At 44.3% G+C, this 18507-nt stretch overlaps 1 protein-coding gene across 7 annotated transcripts in view; it reads left to right on the top strand.

Annotated features, from left to right (window-relative positions):
* LAMA2 (laminin subunit alpha 2) overlaps positions 1–18507 on the top strand; it is a 3027572-nt gene that overhangs the window by 2814439 nt on the left and 194626 nt on the right. For all 7 annotated transcript variants that reach the window (XM_069607473.1, XM_069607470.1, XM_069607476.1 and 4 more), the window contains one exon: positions 7320–7539. In XM_069607473.1, coding sequence (XP_069463574.1) covers positions 7320–7539 — 220 coding nt within the window. The remainder of the gene's footprint in view (positions 1–7319; positions 7540–18507) is intronic.

Here is an 18507-nt window from a genome sequence, read left to right as displayed (position 1 = left end):
GAATGGCAGAATGAAACGCATTATTACATGCAAATTCAGCATAGGGCAGCAATGAACTCCAATTATCTTGTGATGCTGAGACAAAACAGCATAGATATTGCTCTAATGACTGATTACGTCTCTCTGTCTGGCCGTTCGATTGGGGATGGTATCCAGAAGTGAGGCTATATTGAATTCCCAAGGATTGACACAAGTTCTTCCAAATGGCAGAGACATATTGTGGTCCTCTGTCGATAGGATACTTTTGGGAAGTCCGTGTAGGCGAAAAATGGTATGCAAGAAGAACTGAATAATTTGAGCAGCAGAGGGTATTTTAGCCATTGGTATGAAATGTCCTTGTTTGGTCAACGAATCTATGGTTACCATTATGGTGGTATAATGGGATGAAGGAGGAAGATCCACTATGAAATCCGTAGAAATCTTTTCCCAAGGTTATGCCGGTAACATCGGCTGAACGAGCTTACCCATAGGTAGTCTTCTGGGGGTTTTGGATCGGAGACAGATTGTACATGAGGCGACATAGACCTTTACATCTTTGTTGGCCACCAAAAATACTGAGCAATCAATTCCTGAGTGGTAGAAATACCTCAATGCCCTGCCGTTTTGTGATCATGACAAAGGCGGAGGATTTTATGCTTAAGGTCATGCTTAGGGATGTACAAGTGCTCGTTGTGATAACACAATCCATCTTCTGATGTTAGATTGTATTGGTTTATGTCTTGCTGAGAAATGCCTTGAATTTGTTCTCGAACTTCCTGTAGTAAGGAGGAAACAAAGTGGATAAATGTAGTTTTGGGAAACATTTTTTCTGTTGTAACCGAAATATCCTCTGCTTCAGAGCTGCAAGAAAGCTCATCTGCAATTTGGTTGTTGGTTCCTGGAATATAGGTAATTATCATGTCATATGATAAAAAGAAATAAGCCCAGCGGGCTTGTCGACTATTTTGGCACTCGAAATTTTGCAAAGCTTTCAGATTTCAGTGATCAGTCCGGATCAATACAGGATGTCTTGCTCCTAGCAGAAGGTGTCTCCATTCCTGACAGGCTCTCTTTATGGCCAATAATTCCTTTTCCAAAACAGCGTAATTGCACTCAGAGGATGTAAGTGTTTTGGACATGTAGGCGATTGGATGTTCAATTCCTTTACTCGATTTCTGTTTAAGTACCTCTCCGATAGCTGTAGAGGAAGCATCAGTTTCCAAGATGAAAGGACGAGACTGATCCAGGAGTCTTAGGATGGGTGCAGAGGTAAAGGCTTTTTTTAGATATTCAAAAGCTTGCTGAGCTTCTTGGTTCCAGTAGAATCGTGTCCCTTTCTTGAGGAGGGAGGTCAGTGGTTTGATAACTAAGGAGAATCTATGGATAAATTTAATATAAAAGTTGGAAAATCCCAAGAACCTTTGTATTTCGTTAGTGTTATGAGGTGTCTTCGAATGAAGAATAGCCTCAACCTTTCTTGGATCACTAGCTGCCCCGTCAGCGGAAAGGATATAGCCCAGATAAGGTATGGTGGATTGGTGGAATGAACACTTTTCGAGCTTCGCATACAACTGGTTATCTTGCAGTCTTTTCAGAACTTCTGTCACATGTTGAATGTGTTCTGGTAGATTTTTTGAGAAAATGAGAATGTCGTCTAAATAGACGATAAGGGAATGCAGGAGTAAGTCGAAAAAAAGATGGTCTACAAATCTTTGGAAGACAGAAGTAGCATTAGCTAAACCGAAAGGCATCACCCTATACTCGTAATGTCCAAAGGGGGTGCAAAATGCAGTCTTCCACTCATCCCCTTGTTTTATTCTGATGAGGTGATAAGCCCCTCGTGAATCCAATTTTGTGAAAAGAGAAGCGCCCCTGACTGCTTTTAGGATATCCTAAATAAGCGGCAATGGATACCTATCTTTGCGGGTCACTTGATGCAAACCCCTGTAATCAATACAAGGTCTTAATTCCTTGCAGTCTTTTTTAGGGATAAAGAAAAGTGAAGCGCCTGCTGAGCTTTTGGATTCAGTGATCAATCCATGATGGAGGTTGGTTTGCAGGTATTCCTTTAAGGCCTCTTTTTCGGGTTCGTATAAGGTATACATTCTACCAAAAGGTACCTGTTTGTCAGGTAAGAGTTTCGATTGAGCAGTCGTCACTGCGATGAGGTGGGAGTTCTTTGAATTCCTCATTGGAAAAGACTTTATGGTATTCTTGGTAGCATTCTGGTAGAATATTCAGATTAGAAACAGACTGGTGTTTGGAGTTTGGTTCTTCTTGGTGGGGAGCCGTGAACAACCCCACCGCCCCTTTGGGTAAACATTTAGAAAGACAGCCTTCAGATTCTAAGAACAGTGTGCCAGCAGTCCAATTTATGTACGGGTTGTGCTTTACCAGCCAAGGAAGCCCCAGAATCAACGGATAAAGGGCTGCCCTTATCAAGTCAAAAACAATCCTTTCTTGATGTGAAGCTATGTATGTTCATGGTAATATCCAAGGTGTTTTCCTTTATGGGTCCTGAGAGCAGCGGGTTTCCGTCAACTCCTTCTACTGGCACTGAAATGGATTTGGTTAGCCGTTGGAATCGGTTTTGTCTGGCCCATTCAGAGTCTATAAATAATCCTGCAGCTCCGCAATCGATCAAGGCAGGAACCTCTCTCACTATATTGTCTTGAAATTGAAGGGTAACCGGTATTACTACCATATTTTGAGAGGTAGGCAGACAGTCCAGGGAACTTTTCTTACAGTACCCGTTCATGGTTCCCTTCATGGATGGGCGGATTCGTTTCCCGAGCGTCGGGGAGGTGCTACTGTGCAGTCGGGTAAGGTGTGTTTGTCAGAACCGCAATACATACACAACCCCATTGTCTTTCTTCTGAGCCTTTCCTCAGGTGATAATGGACCACGTGGGGTTCCTACTTGCATGGGCTCACCATCGTCGCATTTGCTAGATGTTTTCGGGGATTCAGTACGCGACACAAAGACTGACACTTTATTCCGACTTTTGCGTCTTTCAGAGATTCTTTCCTGAATCCGATAATCCATCTGGAGGACCAGAGATATCAATTCAGCCAAGTTTTGGGGTCTAGGACCCCGAGATAATTCATCTTTCAGTTCTTCACAAACATTTCATCTAAAAATGGTAATGAGCGCATCGTCTGACCATGCGGTTTCAGTGGCTAATTGTTTAAACTGAGTGATAAACGAGAGGAGGTCAGTGTTTCCTTGCCTTAAATCCAGGATTTGTTCTTGGGCCGTGACCACCAGTTCCTTTCTGCCAAACATGGCCTGAACGCTATTTATGAATCCTGCCACTGAATCCATTAATTGGTTATAGGTGGTAACAAGGGGAGTGGCCCAAGCCAGGGCATTGCCGGACATGTTGGAGATCATAAAACTGACCTTGGCTCGCTCTGTAGGAAAAAAGGTGGGAATCCAGGTATTCCTTTAGCCTTTTGGGATTGCTGTCAAACTTCCCCATCGGTAAAGGTCCTGGAGGTAGTTCAGTTTGGGAAGTAACCAATCGACGCAATGTATTGTTCTCATTTCTTAATGACTGTACCTCTGTGTTGAGAGCCTGGACTGCTGTGATTAATTGTTGTACTTGCTGATCCATGGCGTCGCTATCTCTTAACGATAGCACAACAATTAGTACTCACGAGGCGGTCTCTTCTTACACTGGTATTTCTTTTCTGGTCTTCAGTTCGAAGTAATGGAATACCTCCCAGAAAGCGCTGAAGAGACCAGAATCTGGGCTCCCAGCGCCTCGTGGGCGGCACCCTCGGGAAACCCTCTGGGGAATAAAACCTGATGTCAGCGTTCTTGCAGGTGTTCAGTTAATCAAGCTCAGCAGCGTTGAAACTGGAATGCCGTATACTGTAGTTTGCCGTCAGTGAAGAAGAATACGGCAAGGAGCTTTGTCTGCCGTAATTAGAAGACTCTGTGAGACAGGAGCAAAGTCGCAAGGAAAACACCAGAGGCAAAGGAGCTGTGGTAAAAGAGCGGGCTCGAGAGGTAATAATTGGGGCTGAAGTCAGTAAAACTGAAGGAAAGGCAAGCTAGGAAGCAGAATGGAGGAAAGGAAGAAAAAGGTGGATATAACGGAGAGTAAGAACAGAATGACCGTAGTTGGAACGGAAGAAAGGTAAGAGCAATGCTTATAAAGTGAGTGTGGTACAAGTGGCTGCACAAGGTGTGGAGCGAGTAGCGACGCACCTTCCTGCTCCCGTGCGGGAAAGGTATGGTACTGGGAGAGAGGAGGTCGCCATCTTGAGGAGAACTAGACCTGCGCTGTTGGTTCACAAAAAGGTAACCAAATAGCAGCCATCTTGGTTTCTGTTTTAAGTAATAAGGATGATGTAATTTCCAATACTTCCAATAAGACCTTTGGGTTTTCCTAACACTTGGTCTGTTTTTTACTGCACGATTTCACCAAGACTTTCTCTTCCAGTCTCTCCCCTTCTCATTCTCTGTCTCCCACTCTCGCCACTTTCCCAACTCTGTTATCCTCCTAGTCTCCCACTCTCTCTACCTGTACCTCTTTATCTCTCATCTGTTCCCTTCTCCCCTCACTTCTGCCACCCTCACACTACTTGCACCCTTGCCCTCTCGCACTCAATAAAAGCTGTCTACTACACTAGCTGGAAGAGAAAGGCTGAACGATCAGTAGAAACGTTCCCCCTCCTCCCTGCAACTACTACCATCTTTCAATCTTCCCACTCTCCTTCACACACCCTTTCTAAATACGGCTACACTTATCCCCCCCCTCTCTCTCTCCATCTCTCACTTTTGTTTCACTCACCTTTTACACCATCCTCGCCACACTAAGCTCAACTGGCACCACTATCTCCTACACACAATGCACAAACAATGCATCACCTGCACTCTCTCCGAACATTGCCACAGTCTTCGCAACACTCCACCATCTGTCCTCCGCCTGGCCTCTTAATCTCACACGAACTCCTTTCAATCTGATGGCTGGTCTTTTATAGCCTAGATCTCCCCCCAACAACCCTTCAACAAACCTCCCTCCCTCCTATTGGTTTCCCGGGTCGCTTGTTTCCCCAGGCCAATCTTTGTCTAAGCTTCCCTGGAAAGCTTCAGATAGGCTTTTCGCTCCACCCCCTTTTCAATCTCTATTTGCAGGCTAGCAGCCATGTGCTTGTTTTCCTTGTGGCTTTCTTCATATGCTGATGGGTTTTACTTAAGCTCTGTTTGGGCAGGATGTCTGCATCTCGCCTGTCCCTTCTCACTCTTGGTAAAAAAAAATGTGTTGCTCCACCATTTTCCTGAGATCCATCTGGGTTGGTAAGTTTGGCGTCATATCTCTGTTTGGCAAGAAACATCTCATTCCCTTCTATTTAACTTCTCAAATCTATCTGCTAGTTCTGGTCTGAATTTTCTTGGTTATGCCCAGATGCATCCTGGGAGTTGCTGTCCTGAAAAAAACAATAGAAGAGAATTCTCGCCAGAAAAGTGGCTATGCATTGTTTGTTTTTGCTGGTACCGCTGTCCCTTCCTCAGTGCCTGTCACTCGCTCAGCCTCTGGTATAGGATCACCTCTGGCATACAGCCTGGTAGGCTTCCAAAAACAGGGCAGAGGGGTACCTTTTCCCCACTTGCAGAGTCATGAGCCCAACCCCATCACACTTAATGGGTTATTCTCACATGGGATTATTGGATATATTTGTGTGATGTTTTTGCACATGTAGTATGAATGCAATGCAATTTATTTTTTATAAAGCATGAAGATTAATTTTACAGAGTGCAAAAAAGAAGAAAGTGTGTATCAAAACTTTCTGCATTATATACAAAAATGGAAGGGCAATGAGACAGAAGAAAAATGTGATAGCAGGTTTAACAAACATAATAGGTGTCCCGAGTGTCATGAGGCGGGAGGAACAGAACACTCATACACATGGATACAATACAACAGGTCTTATGCTGATATTTCCCCTTAATAGAAATATGGATCAGCGTGAACAGGATGGGCTGATTTGGCTCTAGATCAGTAATAACAACAACAAAAGTCTTGCTTACCGAAAAGGTGCACTCCCTTGTGGGGTCCAGTTTTAAGGAGAGGACAGTACAGTCCACAATTTCACAATTTCATTATGGGTGGGTTCACCCTGCATTGTGGCCCCCCTAGAGCTCATGTTTCCTCACCCTGAGCTTCAAGTTAAAGTAGAGGATGGTAAATCTTTGGTACATAAGACTGATTAGAATTCCCCTCTTGACTTAAAACGTGAGAGGCAGAAGGGAAAAAGGGAAGAGCCTAGACTCTGAAAGGAAACTAATATCCATTTCCCTAGTTACATTCCAAATTCCTTGGAGGCAGGAGACTAGAGAATAAAGCTAACTTTCAACTGGGGTTCATCCCATTCTATCTGGGTACTTCTGAGAAGAATTTGCATACCGCCACATGGCATTTCTATACCCCTTTGCAACTTTCTTTAGTTGGGCTGAGATCCCGTTTATGGCCTAGAGCCCAATGTGGCTATTCGCTTCCCTCTCATGTTAAGAGCCTCCTAAGAAGCTGAGCATCAAGTCCAGTCTAGTTTCTCTCACTTGGCTAAGTCCCATCTTGTTGTTCCATGTCATTGCCACTGCAGAAATTACTTCAAAATTTCACTTTGAACGTATTTATTTACTGTTTAAATTGGGGGTTCCCTCCCATGCCCCCTTCGTCTTCACTACTGCCTCTATCGCAACCCCCCCACCCCTTTTTACCCCTTAGCCCACAGCAACAAGTATTTTTCAAAGTATTTTCGAAGTAATTACTTCAAAGCAAATTACTTCAAAGTAATTACTGTTGTGAAAACAGGAGACCCCTCTGGCTCTTTATCTTTCCTGATAGCTAAACTCTCCAGGCTCTCTTCCTCTAGCTCTTCTCCTACTCTCTACAGCATAACTCACACTCTGTAATGCCATCCTAACAACCTTACAATACAGAGGCTTGTGCCTCTTTTTCTATATGTATACAATAGGAGCCATCGTCCCAAAGCATACTCTGACTGGTGGGCTAGTTTCCCCATTACTATATAAATGATATAAAATAATGCGACACAGTTTAACGTTAGCATTGATGCAAGTCGATTGTGAATGCTGGGGAAAATCACAACAGCCTGGCAAACCACCCAAACTACTTCACTGTATAAGGGAAGTTTTAGGTAGCATTTGAGATTGCTGAACTTTCTGCTGTTGCATTTTGTATTATCCAGAACATCTTATTTATTCTCTTTACAGCACACATTTTTTGTACGTTGAAAATAACGAACAGTTGCATCCCCCAGGGTTTTAAACCATCTGATGTACTGTAGCAATTGTTTCCCTCTCTCCAGGCCCATGGACTTTTCTGAGAATGTGTACTTTGAGAATGCAGATATTGGCCAGTGCCCCGCTCTGGAACAGATTTGGCCCCCACCTGAAGAAGAAGGTGGGGAACCAGCAACAAAGGCACCAATCCAAGTCACACCCACGCCAGTCCATGAAGCAGAGAAGGAGGCCACATCAACACCTCCAAAATTGACTCCACCACCACCTCCATTACCACCTCCTTTTGTAAGTGTGTCTTGAATTTTCCAAATTATAATTCTACCATGGGTGCATGTAAAACACATAATCACCAGAAACTCAAAACAGAAGTGCTATGAGCATCTGTTGTTGATAAGGGGGCCTTCAAAGAATTGTTAGGATGTGATTGGACGGTTCTTTAATTTATGTAGGTTGAATATTTCCACTACGTGAAAATTACAAAGATCAGGGGATAGTGAGCAATAGCCCTGACGCATTCTTTTCAACACCTATATTTTCCCAAGTTTTCACACCATCTTTTAGTTGTTCAAACCAATGATCCCACATTGTGTCCTACAGCATGCTGCTAATATGTAGGCATCAAATCAATAACAGAATATTGTTCAGCAGAATGATTAATCCAGTTTATCTCATATTCACGCCTGATATCACTATCTGATTATCTCATCCCTCAGAAACAACACCCCTCTCTTGAAGAAACCAACCGATAAAAATATATGATCTGAAAGCCCAGTGACAGTAGATACAGGTGGTGTCATAGGGATCAACTGCCTACCAAAGTATAAATCCTGAAGAATGAACTCAGGTTGTGAAACACCCTCTGGTTTTTCACACCAGGAATACAGCATATTTCCCGGGGATCCCGTACTCAGGTGGTCAGGGAAAGGCCATTGCTTAAGGATCCCGACATAGGTGTGGACAAGCGAGGGAGGATCACCTGGATAGGGGGTCCTCAGAGAGTGGGGGAGAAACACCTGATGGCAAATATGGTATCCACCTGATTCCACAACCCATCTAACCTGTATTTTTTTTAGTTTTACAAAGGTAGCGGGCGCCCCTCTCTCGCAAGAACAGACATGATAACCTGTTCAGTGGTTATTAACCACTTGAGAGTTCGCAGCCACTGCTTTTACTCACTGTGCCTTTCACAGACGGGAAATATCCATTTGCATATCAGTCTTTGTCCTGCCCAGGGGCAGTCCAGCACCGAAATACAATGGCAATTCCAATCTGAACGAGAGTACCACCAGCAACCCCATACACGTGTTTCACCCTTGTTGGGGATCATCAGTGAGGTGAAGCTGATGCCTCTCTAAGCACAGTGAGAGGGAGACCACGTCTGGTTGCCCCCAGGAGACCTAGGGTTACCAATCCCAGGTTCCTTAACAAATAGTTTTACAAAGGTAGCGGGCGCCCCTCTCTCGCAAGAACAGACATGATAACCTGTTCAGTGGTTATTAACCACTTGAGAGTTCGCAGCCACTGCTTTTACTCACTGTGCCTTTCACAGACGGGAAATATCCATTTGCATATCAGTCTTTGTCCTGCCCAGGGGCAGTCCAGCACCGAAATACAATGGCAATTCCAATCTGAACGAGAGTACCACCAGCAACCCCATACACGTGTTTCACCCTTGTTGGGGATCATCAGTGAGGTGAAGCTGATGCCTCTCTAAGCACAGTGAGAGGGAGACCACGTCTGGTTGCCCCCAGGAGACCTAGGGTTACCAATCCCAGGTTCCTTAACAAATAGTTTTACAAAGGTAGCGGGCGCCCCTCTCTCGCAAGAACAGACATGATAACCTGTTCAGTGGTTATTAACCACTTGAGAGTTCGCAGCCACTGCTTTTACTCACTGTGCCTTTCACAGACGGGAAATATCCATTTGCATATCAGTCTTTGTCCTGCCCAGGGGCAGTCCAGCACCGAAATACAATGGCAATTCCAATCTGAACGAGAGTACCACCAGCAACCCCATACACGTGTTTCACCCTTGTTGGGGATCATCAGTGAGGTGAAGCTGATGCCTCTCTAAGCACAGTGAGAGGGAGACCACGTCTGGTTGCCCCCAGGAGACCTAGGGTTACCAATCCCAGGTTCCTTAACAAATAGTTTTACAAAGGTAGCGGGCGCCCCTCTCTCGCAAGAACAGACATGATAACCTGTTCAGTGGTTATTAACCACTTGAGAGTTCGCAGCCACTGCTTTTACTCACTGTGCCTTTCACAGACGGGAAATATCCATTTGCATATCAGTCTTTGTCCTGCCCAGGGGCAGTCCAGCACCGAAATACAATGGCAATTCCAATCTGAACGAGAGTACCACCAGCAACCCCATACACGTGTTTCACCCTTGTTGGGGATCATCAGTGAGGTGAAGCTGATGCCTCTCTAAGCACAGTGAGAGGGAGACCACGTCTGGTTGCCCCCAGGAGACCTAGGGTTACCAATCCCAGGTTCCTTAACAAATAGTTTTACAAAGGTAGCGGGCGCCCCTCTCTCGCAAGAACAGACATGATAACCTGTTCAGTGGTTATTAACCACTTGAGAGTTCGCAGCCACTGCTTTTACTCACTGTGCCTTTCACAGACGGGAAATATCCATTTGCATATCAGTCTTTGTCCTGCCCAGGGGCAGTCCAGCACCGAAATACAATGGCAATTCCAATCTGAACGAGAGTACCACCAGCAACCCCATACACGTGTTTCACCCTTGTTGGGGATCATCAGTGAGGTGAAGCTGATGCCTCTCTAAGCACAGTGAGAGGGAGACCACGTCTGGTTGCCCCCAGGAGACCTAGGGTTACCAATCCCAGGTTCCTTAACAAATAGTTTTACAAAGGTAGCGGGCGCCCCTCTCTCGCAAGAACAGACATGATAACCTGTTCAGTGGTTATTAACCACTTGAGAGTTCGCAGCCACTGCTTTTACTCACTGTGCCTTTCACAGACGGGAAATATCCATTTGCATATCAGTCTTTGTCCTGCCCAGGGGCAGTCCAGCACCGAAATACAATGGCAATTCCAATCTGAACGAGAGTACCACCAGCAACCCCATACACGTGTTTCACCCTTGTTGGGGATCATCAGTGAGGTGAAGCTGATGCCTCTCTAAGCACAGTGAGAGGGAGACCACGTCTGGTTGCCCCCAGGAGACCTAGGGTTACCAATCCCAGGTTCCTTAACAAATAGTTTTACAAAGGTAGCGGGCGCCCCTCTCTCGCAAGAACAGACATGATAACCTGTTCAGTGGTTATTAACCACTTGAGAGTTCGCAGCCACTGCTTTTACTCACTGTGCCTTTCACAGACGGGAAATATCCATTTGCATATCAGTCTTTGTCCTGCCCAGGGGCAGTCCAGCACCGAAATACAATGGCAATTCCAATCTGAACGAGAGTACCACCAGCAACCCCATACACGTGTTTCACCCTTGTTGGGGATCATCAGTGAGGTGAAGCTGATGCCTCTCTAAGCACAGTGAGAGGGAGACCACGTCTGGTTGCCCCCAGGAGACCTAGGGTTACCAATCCCAGGTTCCTTAACAAATAGTTTTACAAAGGTAGCGGGCGCCCCTCTCTCGCAAGAACAGACATGATAACCTGTTCAGTGGTTATTAACCACTTGAGAGTTCGCAGCCACTGCTTTTACTCACTGTGCCTTTCACAGACGGGAAATATCCATTTGCATATCAGTCTTTGTCCTGCCCAGGGGCAGTCCAGCACCGAAATACAATGGCAATTCCAATCTGAACGAGAGTACCACCAGCAACCCCATACACGTGTTTCACCCTTGTTGGGGATCATCAGTGAGGTGAAGCTGATGCCTCTCTAAGCACAGTGAGAGGGAGACCACGTCTGGTTGCCCCCAGGAGACCTAGGGTTACCAATCCCAGGTTCCTTAACAAATAGTTTTACAAAGGTAGCGGGCGCCCCTCTCTCGCAAGAACAGACATGATAACCTGTTCAGTGGTTATTAACCACTTGAGAGTTCGCAGCCACTGCTTTTACTCACTGTGCCTTTCACAGACGGGAAATATCCATTTGCATATCAGTCTTTGTCCTGCCCAGGGGCAGTCCAGCACCGAAATACAATGGCAATTCCAATCTGAACGAGAGTACCACCAGCAACCCCATACACGTGTTTCACCCTTGTTGGGGATCATCAGTGAGGTGAAGCTGATGCCTCTCTAAGCACAGTGAGAGGGAGACCACGTCTGGTTGCCCCCAGGAGACCTAGGGTTACCAATCCCAGGTTCCTTAACAAATAGTTTTACAAAGGTAGCGGGCGCCCCTCTCTCGCAAGAACAGACATGATAACCTGTTCAGTGGTTATTAACCACTTGAGAGTTCGCAGCCACTGCTTTTACTCACTGTGCCTTTCACAGACGGGAAATATCCATTTGCATATCAGTCTTTGTCCTGCCCAGGGGCAGTCCAGCACCGAAATACAATGGCAATTCCAATCTGAACGAGAGTACCACCAGCAACCCCATACACGTGTTTCACCCTTGTTGGGGATCATCAGTGAGGTGAAGCTGATGCCTCTCTAAGCACAGTGAGAGGGAGACCACGTCTGGTTGCCCCCAGGAGACCTAGGGTTACCAATCCCAGGTTCCTTAACAAATAGTTTTACAAAGGTAGCGGGCGCCCCTCTCTCGCAAGAACAGACATGATAACCTGTTCAGTGGTTATTAACCACTTGAGAGTTCGCAGCCACTGCTTTTACTCACTGTGCCTTTCACAGACGGGAAATATCCATTTGCATATCAGTCTTTGTCCTGCCCAGGGGCAGTCCAGCACCGAAATACAATGGCAATTCCAATCTGAACGAGAGTACCACCAGCAACCCCATACACGTGTTTCACCCTTGTTGGGGATCATCAGTGAGGTGAAGCTGATGCCTCTCTAAGCACAGTGAGAGGGAGACCACGTCTGGTTGCCCCCAGGAGACCTGTATCCCTGCTTATTTTGTGGGAAACTACAGCTTCCATAATTTCTCCCCACATTATTACATCTGCAACACTACTGAGCCAAAGAAGATGAGGAATAAGGTCAGGCAGATTACCTCCCCTGACTTACACTGGCTCAGTCCCTGTAATGAGGCCAGGCAGAGTCAGGCACGTAATCCTAACTATATTCACCTGCCACTTGTTGACTGACACTCCTGTTCAGATGAATAAAAGGTGGCACGCACAGGCACACTCTGAGCGAGGCTGGGTACGAGACAAACAGCTCTTTCGGGGCTGATGCGAACCAGGCGATGGAAGTCAGAAGGCCAAGGGGCTAATCTGCAGTTTCGAAGATCGAGAGAGCTAGGCAAGAATCCTCCGCTTTTGGGAAGCCATAAGCGTTCCAAGACTGAAATGGAGTGAGCAGAAGAAAAAAACCTTCAGGTACTTCAAAGCAGCCTGCGACCCTCCCGGATGAACAACACAGTTGGGGAGATGCAGAGGAGGCATTGGAAACAGCCTTGACTGCGGCATGAACAACGTTGATGAGAGAAGGCTGATTAACACAACCAGTGAGTTATCGAAGGCAACAAAAGTCTGGTTTGAGTTGAAAGCAAAAGTAAATAACTCCAAAGTTGAAGGTTGCACATATGCTGATAAAATGGGTAACGGAAAAGACAATTGCGAGAGGAATGGATACAAATTAACAGAGTGGTCCTGTGAAGGGAAATCACACATTCGAAAGTCTCTGTGAAGTGTTTTGAGTTGAATCACAGACAATAAAGCCATCATGATCCCAAAAGTAAGTGGAATGAATGAAATAAAGTATGTGAACTCTGAATATGTCAAAAGGGAAAACTATATGAACTATGAAAGAGGCCAAGAAAACAAACCAAAGAAATAAGAAACTACTAGTACCAAAAGGCATTGGTGTTGTAAGAGAATGAAGTTTGTGAATTGTAGAATCGTCGAAAGAAAGATCAAAGTGGTCATGCAGAGGTCGATGTAAAAGGCTTACAGTTTCGAAAGTCTTCGACAGTGGAAAAGACACTGGGGACTAAACATGGGCAAGGGAACACCCATGAAGAGAAAGACAGGATTGAGCCTGACGGAGGGAAGCCTGTGCAGTAAAGGTCCAATGTGCAACTGTATATGTATGACAAGGTGGACGAAGCCTAAGGAAGTGATTGGCTTACTGGTACAATTTTAACAGTTCAGGCTTGGGCTTCAAGCTTCTGGTAGTTCAAAATGTGCAGGACTGAAATAACTGTGCCATCCACCTATACTTTTTAGTAAACTTTCTAGACCCCATGGTGCCGAACGTCGGGAAGGGAGTTATTTAAAGCCATTCTGACATTTCTTTTGATACACTAATTTCCTTTGGAATTCCCTTAACACGTTTGTCATTTTGAGATGGAGGGCATGTTTAGGTTTTCTTAGTACAGGCCATTTTATGTTGACTAAACTGACTGGGACTGTTTTGTTATTTATTTAATAGTTGAGATTACTCTCATTCTAGAGTTAGGGCCATTTAGGAATTCTACCAACCCAACCAAATGAACAAATAAAGGTTTTAGAAACTTGTATCCATTTGTGTCTGTGCATACCTAATCTTGCAGTATTTATCACACATGGTATTCCCGAGTGTAAGGAAGACATGTTATCGATAGTGAACTGCCTCATGAAAAATTCACCCATTTGTACCTCCACTCAAAAGATGTCAAAAACAAATAAAACGGAACAGCCCACAAAACAATTTGTTTTGCAGAAATGTTTTAAGGGTCCCTTTGGCTGAGAGAAAAAAAGAGCATACCTCTTAAGCGTGTCAAGGTGGGCATCTCATATGTCCACCTTCTCCCCTGCTTTTCAGTGTAATTCACAGAATATTCATTAATACCCTGCTGTGCATTAACACACATGGTACAGTAGCAGTATGATCTTCTATTGCACAAATCCATTTCCGGCTCACAAACAAGGATTCAAATAGATTTTTTGGGAGGCGAGGGGGGGGTGGAATTGTTGTGTTCAGTATATCTGAAAACATGCATGTAACAGAACTAAAAACCCCAAGGCATTATCATCAGTATGGGAGTACATGTGCCATAACTGCATTCTGTAATCTCAGGGGCACACCAGCATTATTATCACCAGCATGTGTTAATATATGGTGCACACCCATACATTTCACGAGTAACATTTTTGTATATTCTTCACTCAAGTAAATTGCTGAAAAATAAAAGTGATAAACTACATGTACAATCCAACATATTCATCCACAACCATCTGGCTTCACAACTACAAGTTATATTGAAGCAGATTTGTGAGAACTGTGAGAAACCTGAGGACATTCCCACCCCTACTCCCCTCGGATCCTCTATATAGGTAGCCAGGGAAAGGCCATCGCTTTTGGATCCTGCCACTGGGGGTGGACAAGCGAGGGAGGACCACCTGAATGGAGGGTCCTCAGGGATTGGAAGTGGGATGCCCTTAGGTAAGACACAGTATCCCCCACCCTCCTTTCAGGAGGGAAACCCTATCCCAGAAGTGGCTATGGGATATTATTCACCATGTTCCCTTGTCTCTGTGAAAGACAGGAGATATTATCACCCCAGATGTGATATAATAACCTTTAAAGATTGGGGGAGGGTTTGGTAGGTTGTCACTACAATGAAGGTGATACTGTCTTTTTTTGTCCCAAGGTAGCACATGCCCAATCCTACTCTTCTTTCAAAGGCAATTCCACATTATTTCCCTCTTGGGGTACCTTTCAGTACTGAGATGAAGAAACAACTGAAAGTTATGAACATTACACACTTTCCCCACTAGTACTGAGATGAGGAAGAAGCAACAGAGCAATAGAAACCACGTTCTGTCACCACTTGGTACTGGGACGAAGAAGATGCATGAAGGGCAGGCATCTCCCTGTAATCAAAGCCAAGCAGCATTAATTAATGGAATATACCTGCACTCCATTAAATGACCATAGGTGTATAAGAAGTGGAATGCAGAAGCACAAGAGAGCAGCAGGGGAAGAGGAAGACACAGCAGAAAGAGCTGTGCCGAAGTGCTAGAAGCTGAGGCGCCAAATGAGATTCCAGGGGTCCTGCTGGTGGGACTATGCAGGAGGGAGATCCCTCTGAAGGGAAGGCAGGCGACAGGCACTGCGGTGGAGCGAAGACAGAGCTTCGCACGGGACCCGGCATGTGCAGAACGAAGCACCCGGCGAACAGGCTTTCCCGTTTTGGGAGAAACCACTATGAGGAGTTGCCGGGTCCTTGTAAGTGTGGAAACACTGGAACCACCCAGTCACTCCAAGGGACCGTAAATATAGTAGCGGTCCATGAACGGAAGGATAAGTTACACTTATTGAATACTGAATTATTGAATACTGAATGGCATGAAACAAGCAAAGTTCCATTTATTGAATACCGAATTGGATGAAACAACCAAAGTTCCATTTATTGACTACTGAATTGAATGCTAAGCTAATGAAAAGCTAAGCTGCATTTATTGAATACCAAACTGACTGAAATAAGCAAAACCTGCACATATTGAATGCTGAAGTGAAAGGAAAGGCAAAGACTATTCATTTTGAATGTTGAATTGCATGGAACATCATAATTGCTAACATTGAACATTAAATTGAATACAAATAACAAACCTGTTAAATATTGAACAATGAACTCAAAGCAAAGAGGAAACTAAGTTGAATGAAGGACTCTAATATACAAGAGGTTTTTCAACCTTGACTCCAACTCTGCACTCAAAGTTGTGGAGCTACATTTGAGAAACCACTTTTTTGGCTGAATATTGAACTACTCACGGAGAACTGGAAGTTCCTGGTTGCATGACCTGTAATGGGTGCACCGTGTGGTCTAACAACGGCACCAAGACCAGAGAACCCCTATATGCTAACAAGGAAGTTTGCAGTTCTGTCAAAAGGAAAACTACCATTGGTACATACCAGACTTGGGGAAGGGAACCCTGAGTTGCAAAGAATTGTTGAAACACAGTTTAAAAGACAACACTTCAAGATACTTCTTTTTGTGTCATCTTTTGATATTGAACTTGGGGAAGGGAACCCTGAGCTGTGCTGCCCCACAACTATATTGAACTTGGGTAAGGGCATCCTGACCTTTACAAAAGTGTGGCACTGTATTACTTCAAGTCCAAAAGAAGATAAATTGAACATTGTAATGAACTTGTTGACATTTGGGGAAAAGAAGCTGTAGAGTAAGCCGAAGCTGGAAATAGATTTTTCAGTTGAACTTACGGACACATTGTTTTGTATTAGTTGTGAGGTCAAGCATAGGTTTTGGACACTGTGTAGGGATATCAACCATAACCTAAACAGTGTTCCAAAAGTAAAGTTCTGAGCTGTCTGACTATCCTTAGTTTAGGGCAAGTTAGGCCTTACACCATCCGGACATTTTCTTTAATAAAAGCCTTTTGTTATACATTCAATCTTTTGGCATCCTGGAAGGAGACACAGACAACCTCTCAGAACCTGATCAACATTCACGAGGAACAACCAGAAGCTTAATCTTAGAAACACTATAGAATAAGGGGGTTGAGGGAGGGGAGGGGCATTATCATGGTATAAACCAAGTTATTGACAAAGCCAAAGGTAATACGTTGGGCGAAGGGCATTAACCCAAGGGTTCATAGTCATAAAATCGTGAAAAAAAGTCGAAAAAGTGTCGAATTTCTTTTTTATACCGTTTTTTTATTCGAAATGGGGGGGAACTTTTTTACCTTTTTTTGCATACGAAAGCCAAAAAAGAAATATAAATAAAAAAATTAATTATTCGACTTTTTTTTAAACTTTTTTTTTCTCATTTTTTTTGTCTTTCGACATTTATTTTCAATATTTTGACTGCACACCTAACCCAAGCAATAGTGAACTGTCCTGAGGTCTAAATACCAGTAGCATAGGTTGTTGACCCAATTTTATCTCCTTGAGCCAAGGGGAACAATACTATCCAATACCAAATACTCAAATATAAAAAAGTGATCTTTGCTGGCTCATTACACATGCTGAAGTGGGCATCTTGACCTGTGATTTTTCTGTTACCTCTGAAAAGTGCTCTGTTATGCAGGTGTATTGTTGTATACCTCTGTAAAGCGCTCTGTTGCTTCTTGAAGCTAGGTCTGCGCTCAATAAATACCATAATAATAATAATACAATTAAACTGATATACAGCGGGGGAGGTATAGGGGGGCACAGAGGAGGGGTACATCTGTGGCCGAGGGGAGGGGCGGGCGGTGTCTAACGAGTCGGGTGGTGCGAGAGGCCATTTGATGGCCTAGGTGTTGAGGCAGAATTAATTTAACTAAAATTCAAAACTCTTGGGGAAGAAGTCACAAATGGCAGTCCATGAAAAGGAATGGGCTATAGTGAAAAGGGGTTCCAGAAGAAACAGTGGTGCGCAGAGTGATATGGGGCATCATGTTAGCACGCACCCAAGCTGGCAATGGAAGGTTGACAGGAGTTTGAGCAGTCTAGTAATTAAAGGTTAGACATGCGTGAGGGAGACAACTGAAGGAAAATGTGTCAGACTGATGTAAAATTCTCGGAAATTGGTTCATAACATGAGTCGTAGACCGTATCCCGAGCATTTGCATGGTAGGCCATGGGCAAGATTTGCTGGTGCGTGCTAATATGATATAACATCAAAACTCTACTGCACACATACATGTAGGGCTAGCTGTACAATTGAAGGATGTAATTCGATGTAGCTAACATCCAGACGCTTCCGTTTAAGGGGTGTATCAGCCACTTTTAGTCCTTACATCGTTTGTGTTCACTTTTACTGCCTACATATTGGCAAATACTCCATAAAATACACATAGGAAGTACAAATACTCCCAACAAAAAAATAGGCAAAAGACATTTAGAATATTGACCCTTGCTTTCAGCCTCACAGCTGCATGAAAATGCTTGGACCAGTAGTGCACATGGTACCACAGGAAGAAACTACTTCTATAACTCCTTGCTTGGAAGACGTAAACCTGTATCTTTTAAAGTGCATGAATAACTAGGTGCAAAGAAATAAATATTTAATCAGCATTTCTGTTTTTCAGTTAAAACATTTTTACTTACTTATAAAACACTCTCATTGGGAATTGGACTTAAATTTTGACTCCCTAAAAAATAATTTTACTCCCAACTTTAACAATATGGGGATTAAAATACTCCCACTTTCAAATGTTATCTGGAGCACTGTATGCAGCAGTCAGTAGATCTCCATGGGTACATTGCAAGCAA

The sequence above is a fragment of the Ambystoma mexicanum genome, chromosome 4q, assembly GCF_040938575.1.
Source record: "Ambystoma mexicanum isolate Mex_15411 chromosome 4q, UKY_AmexF1_1, whole genome shotgun sequence".
In the NCBI taxonomy this organism is placed as follows: Eukaryota; Metazoa; Chordata; class Amphibia; order Caudata; family Ambystomatidae; genus Ambystoma; species Ambystoma mexicanum.
This window is presented reverse-complemented; position numbering and strand designations above follow the sequence as displayed.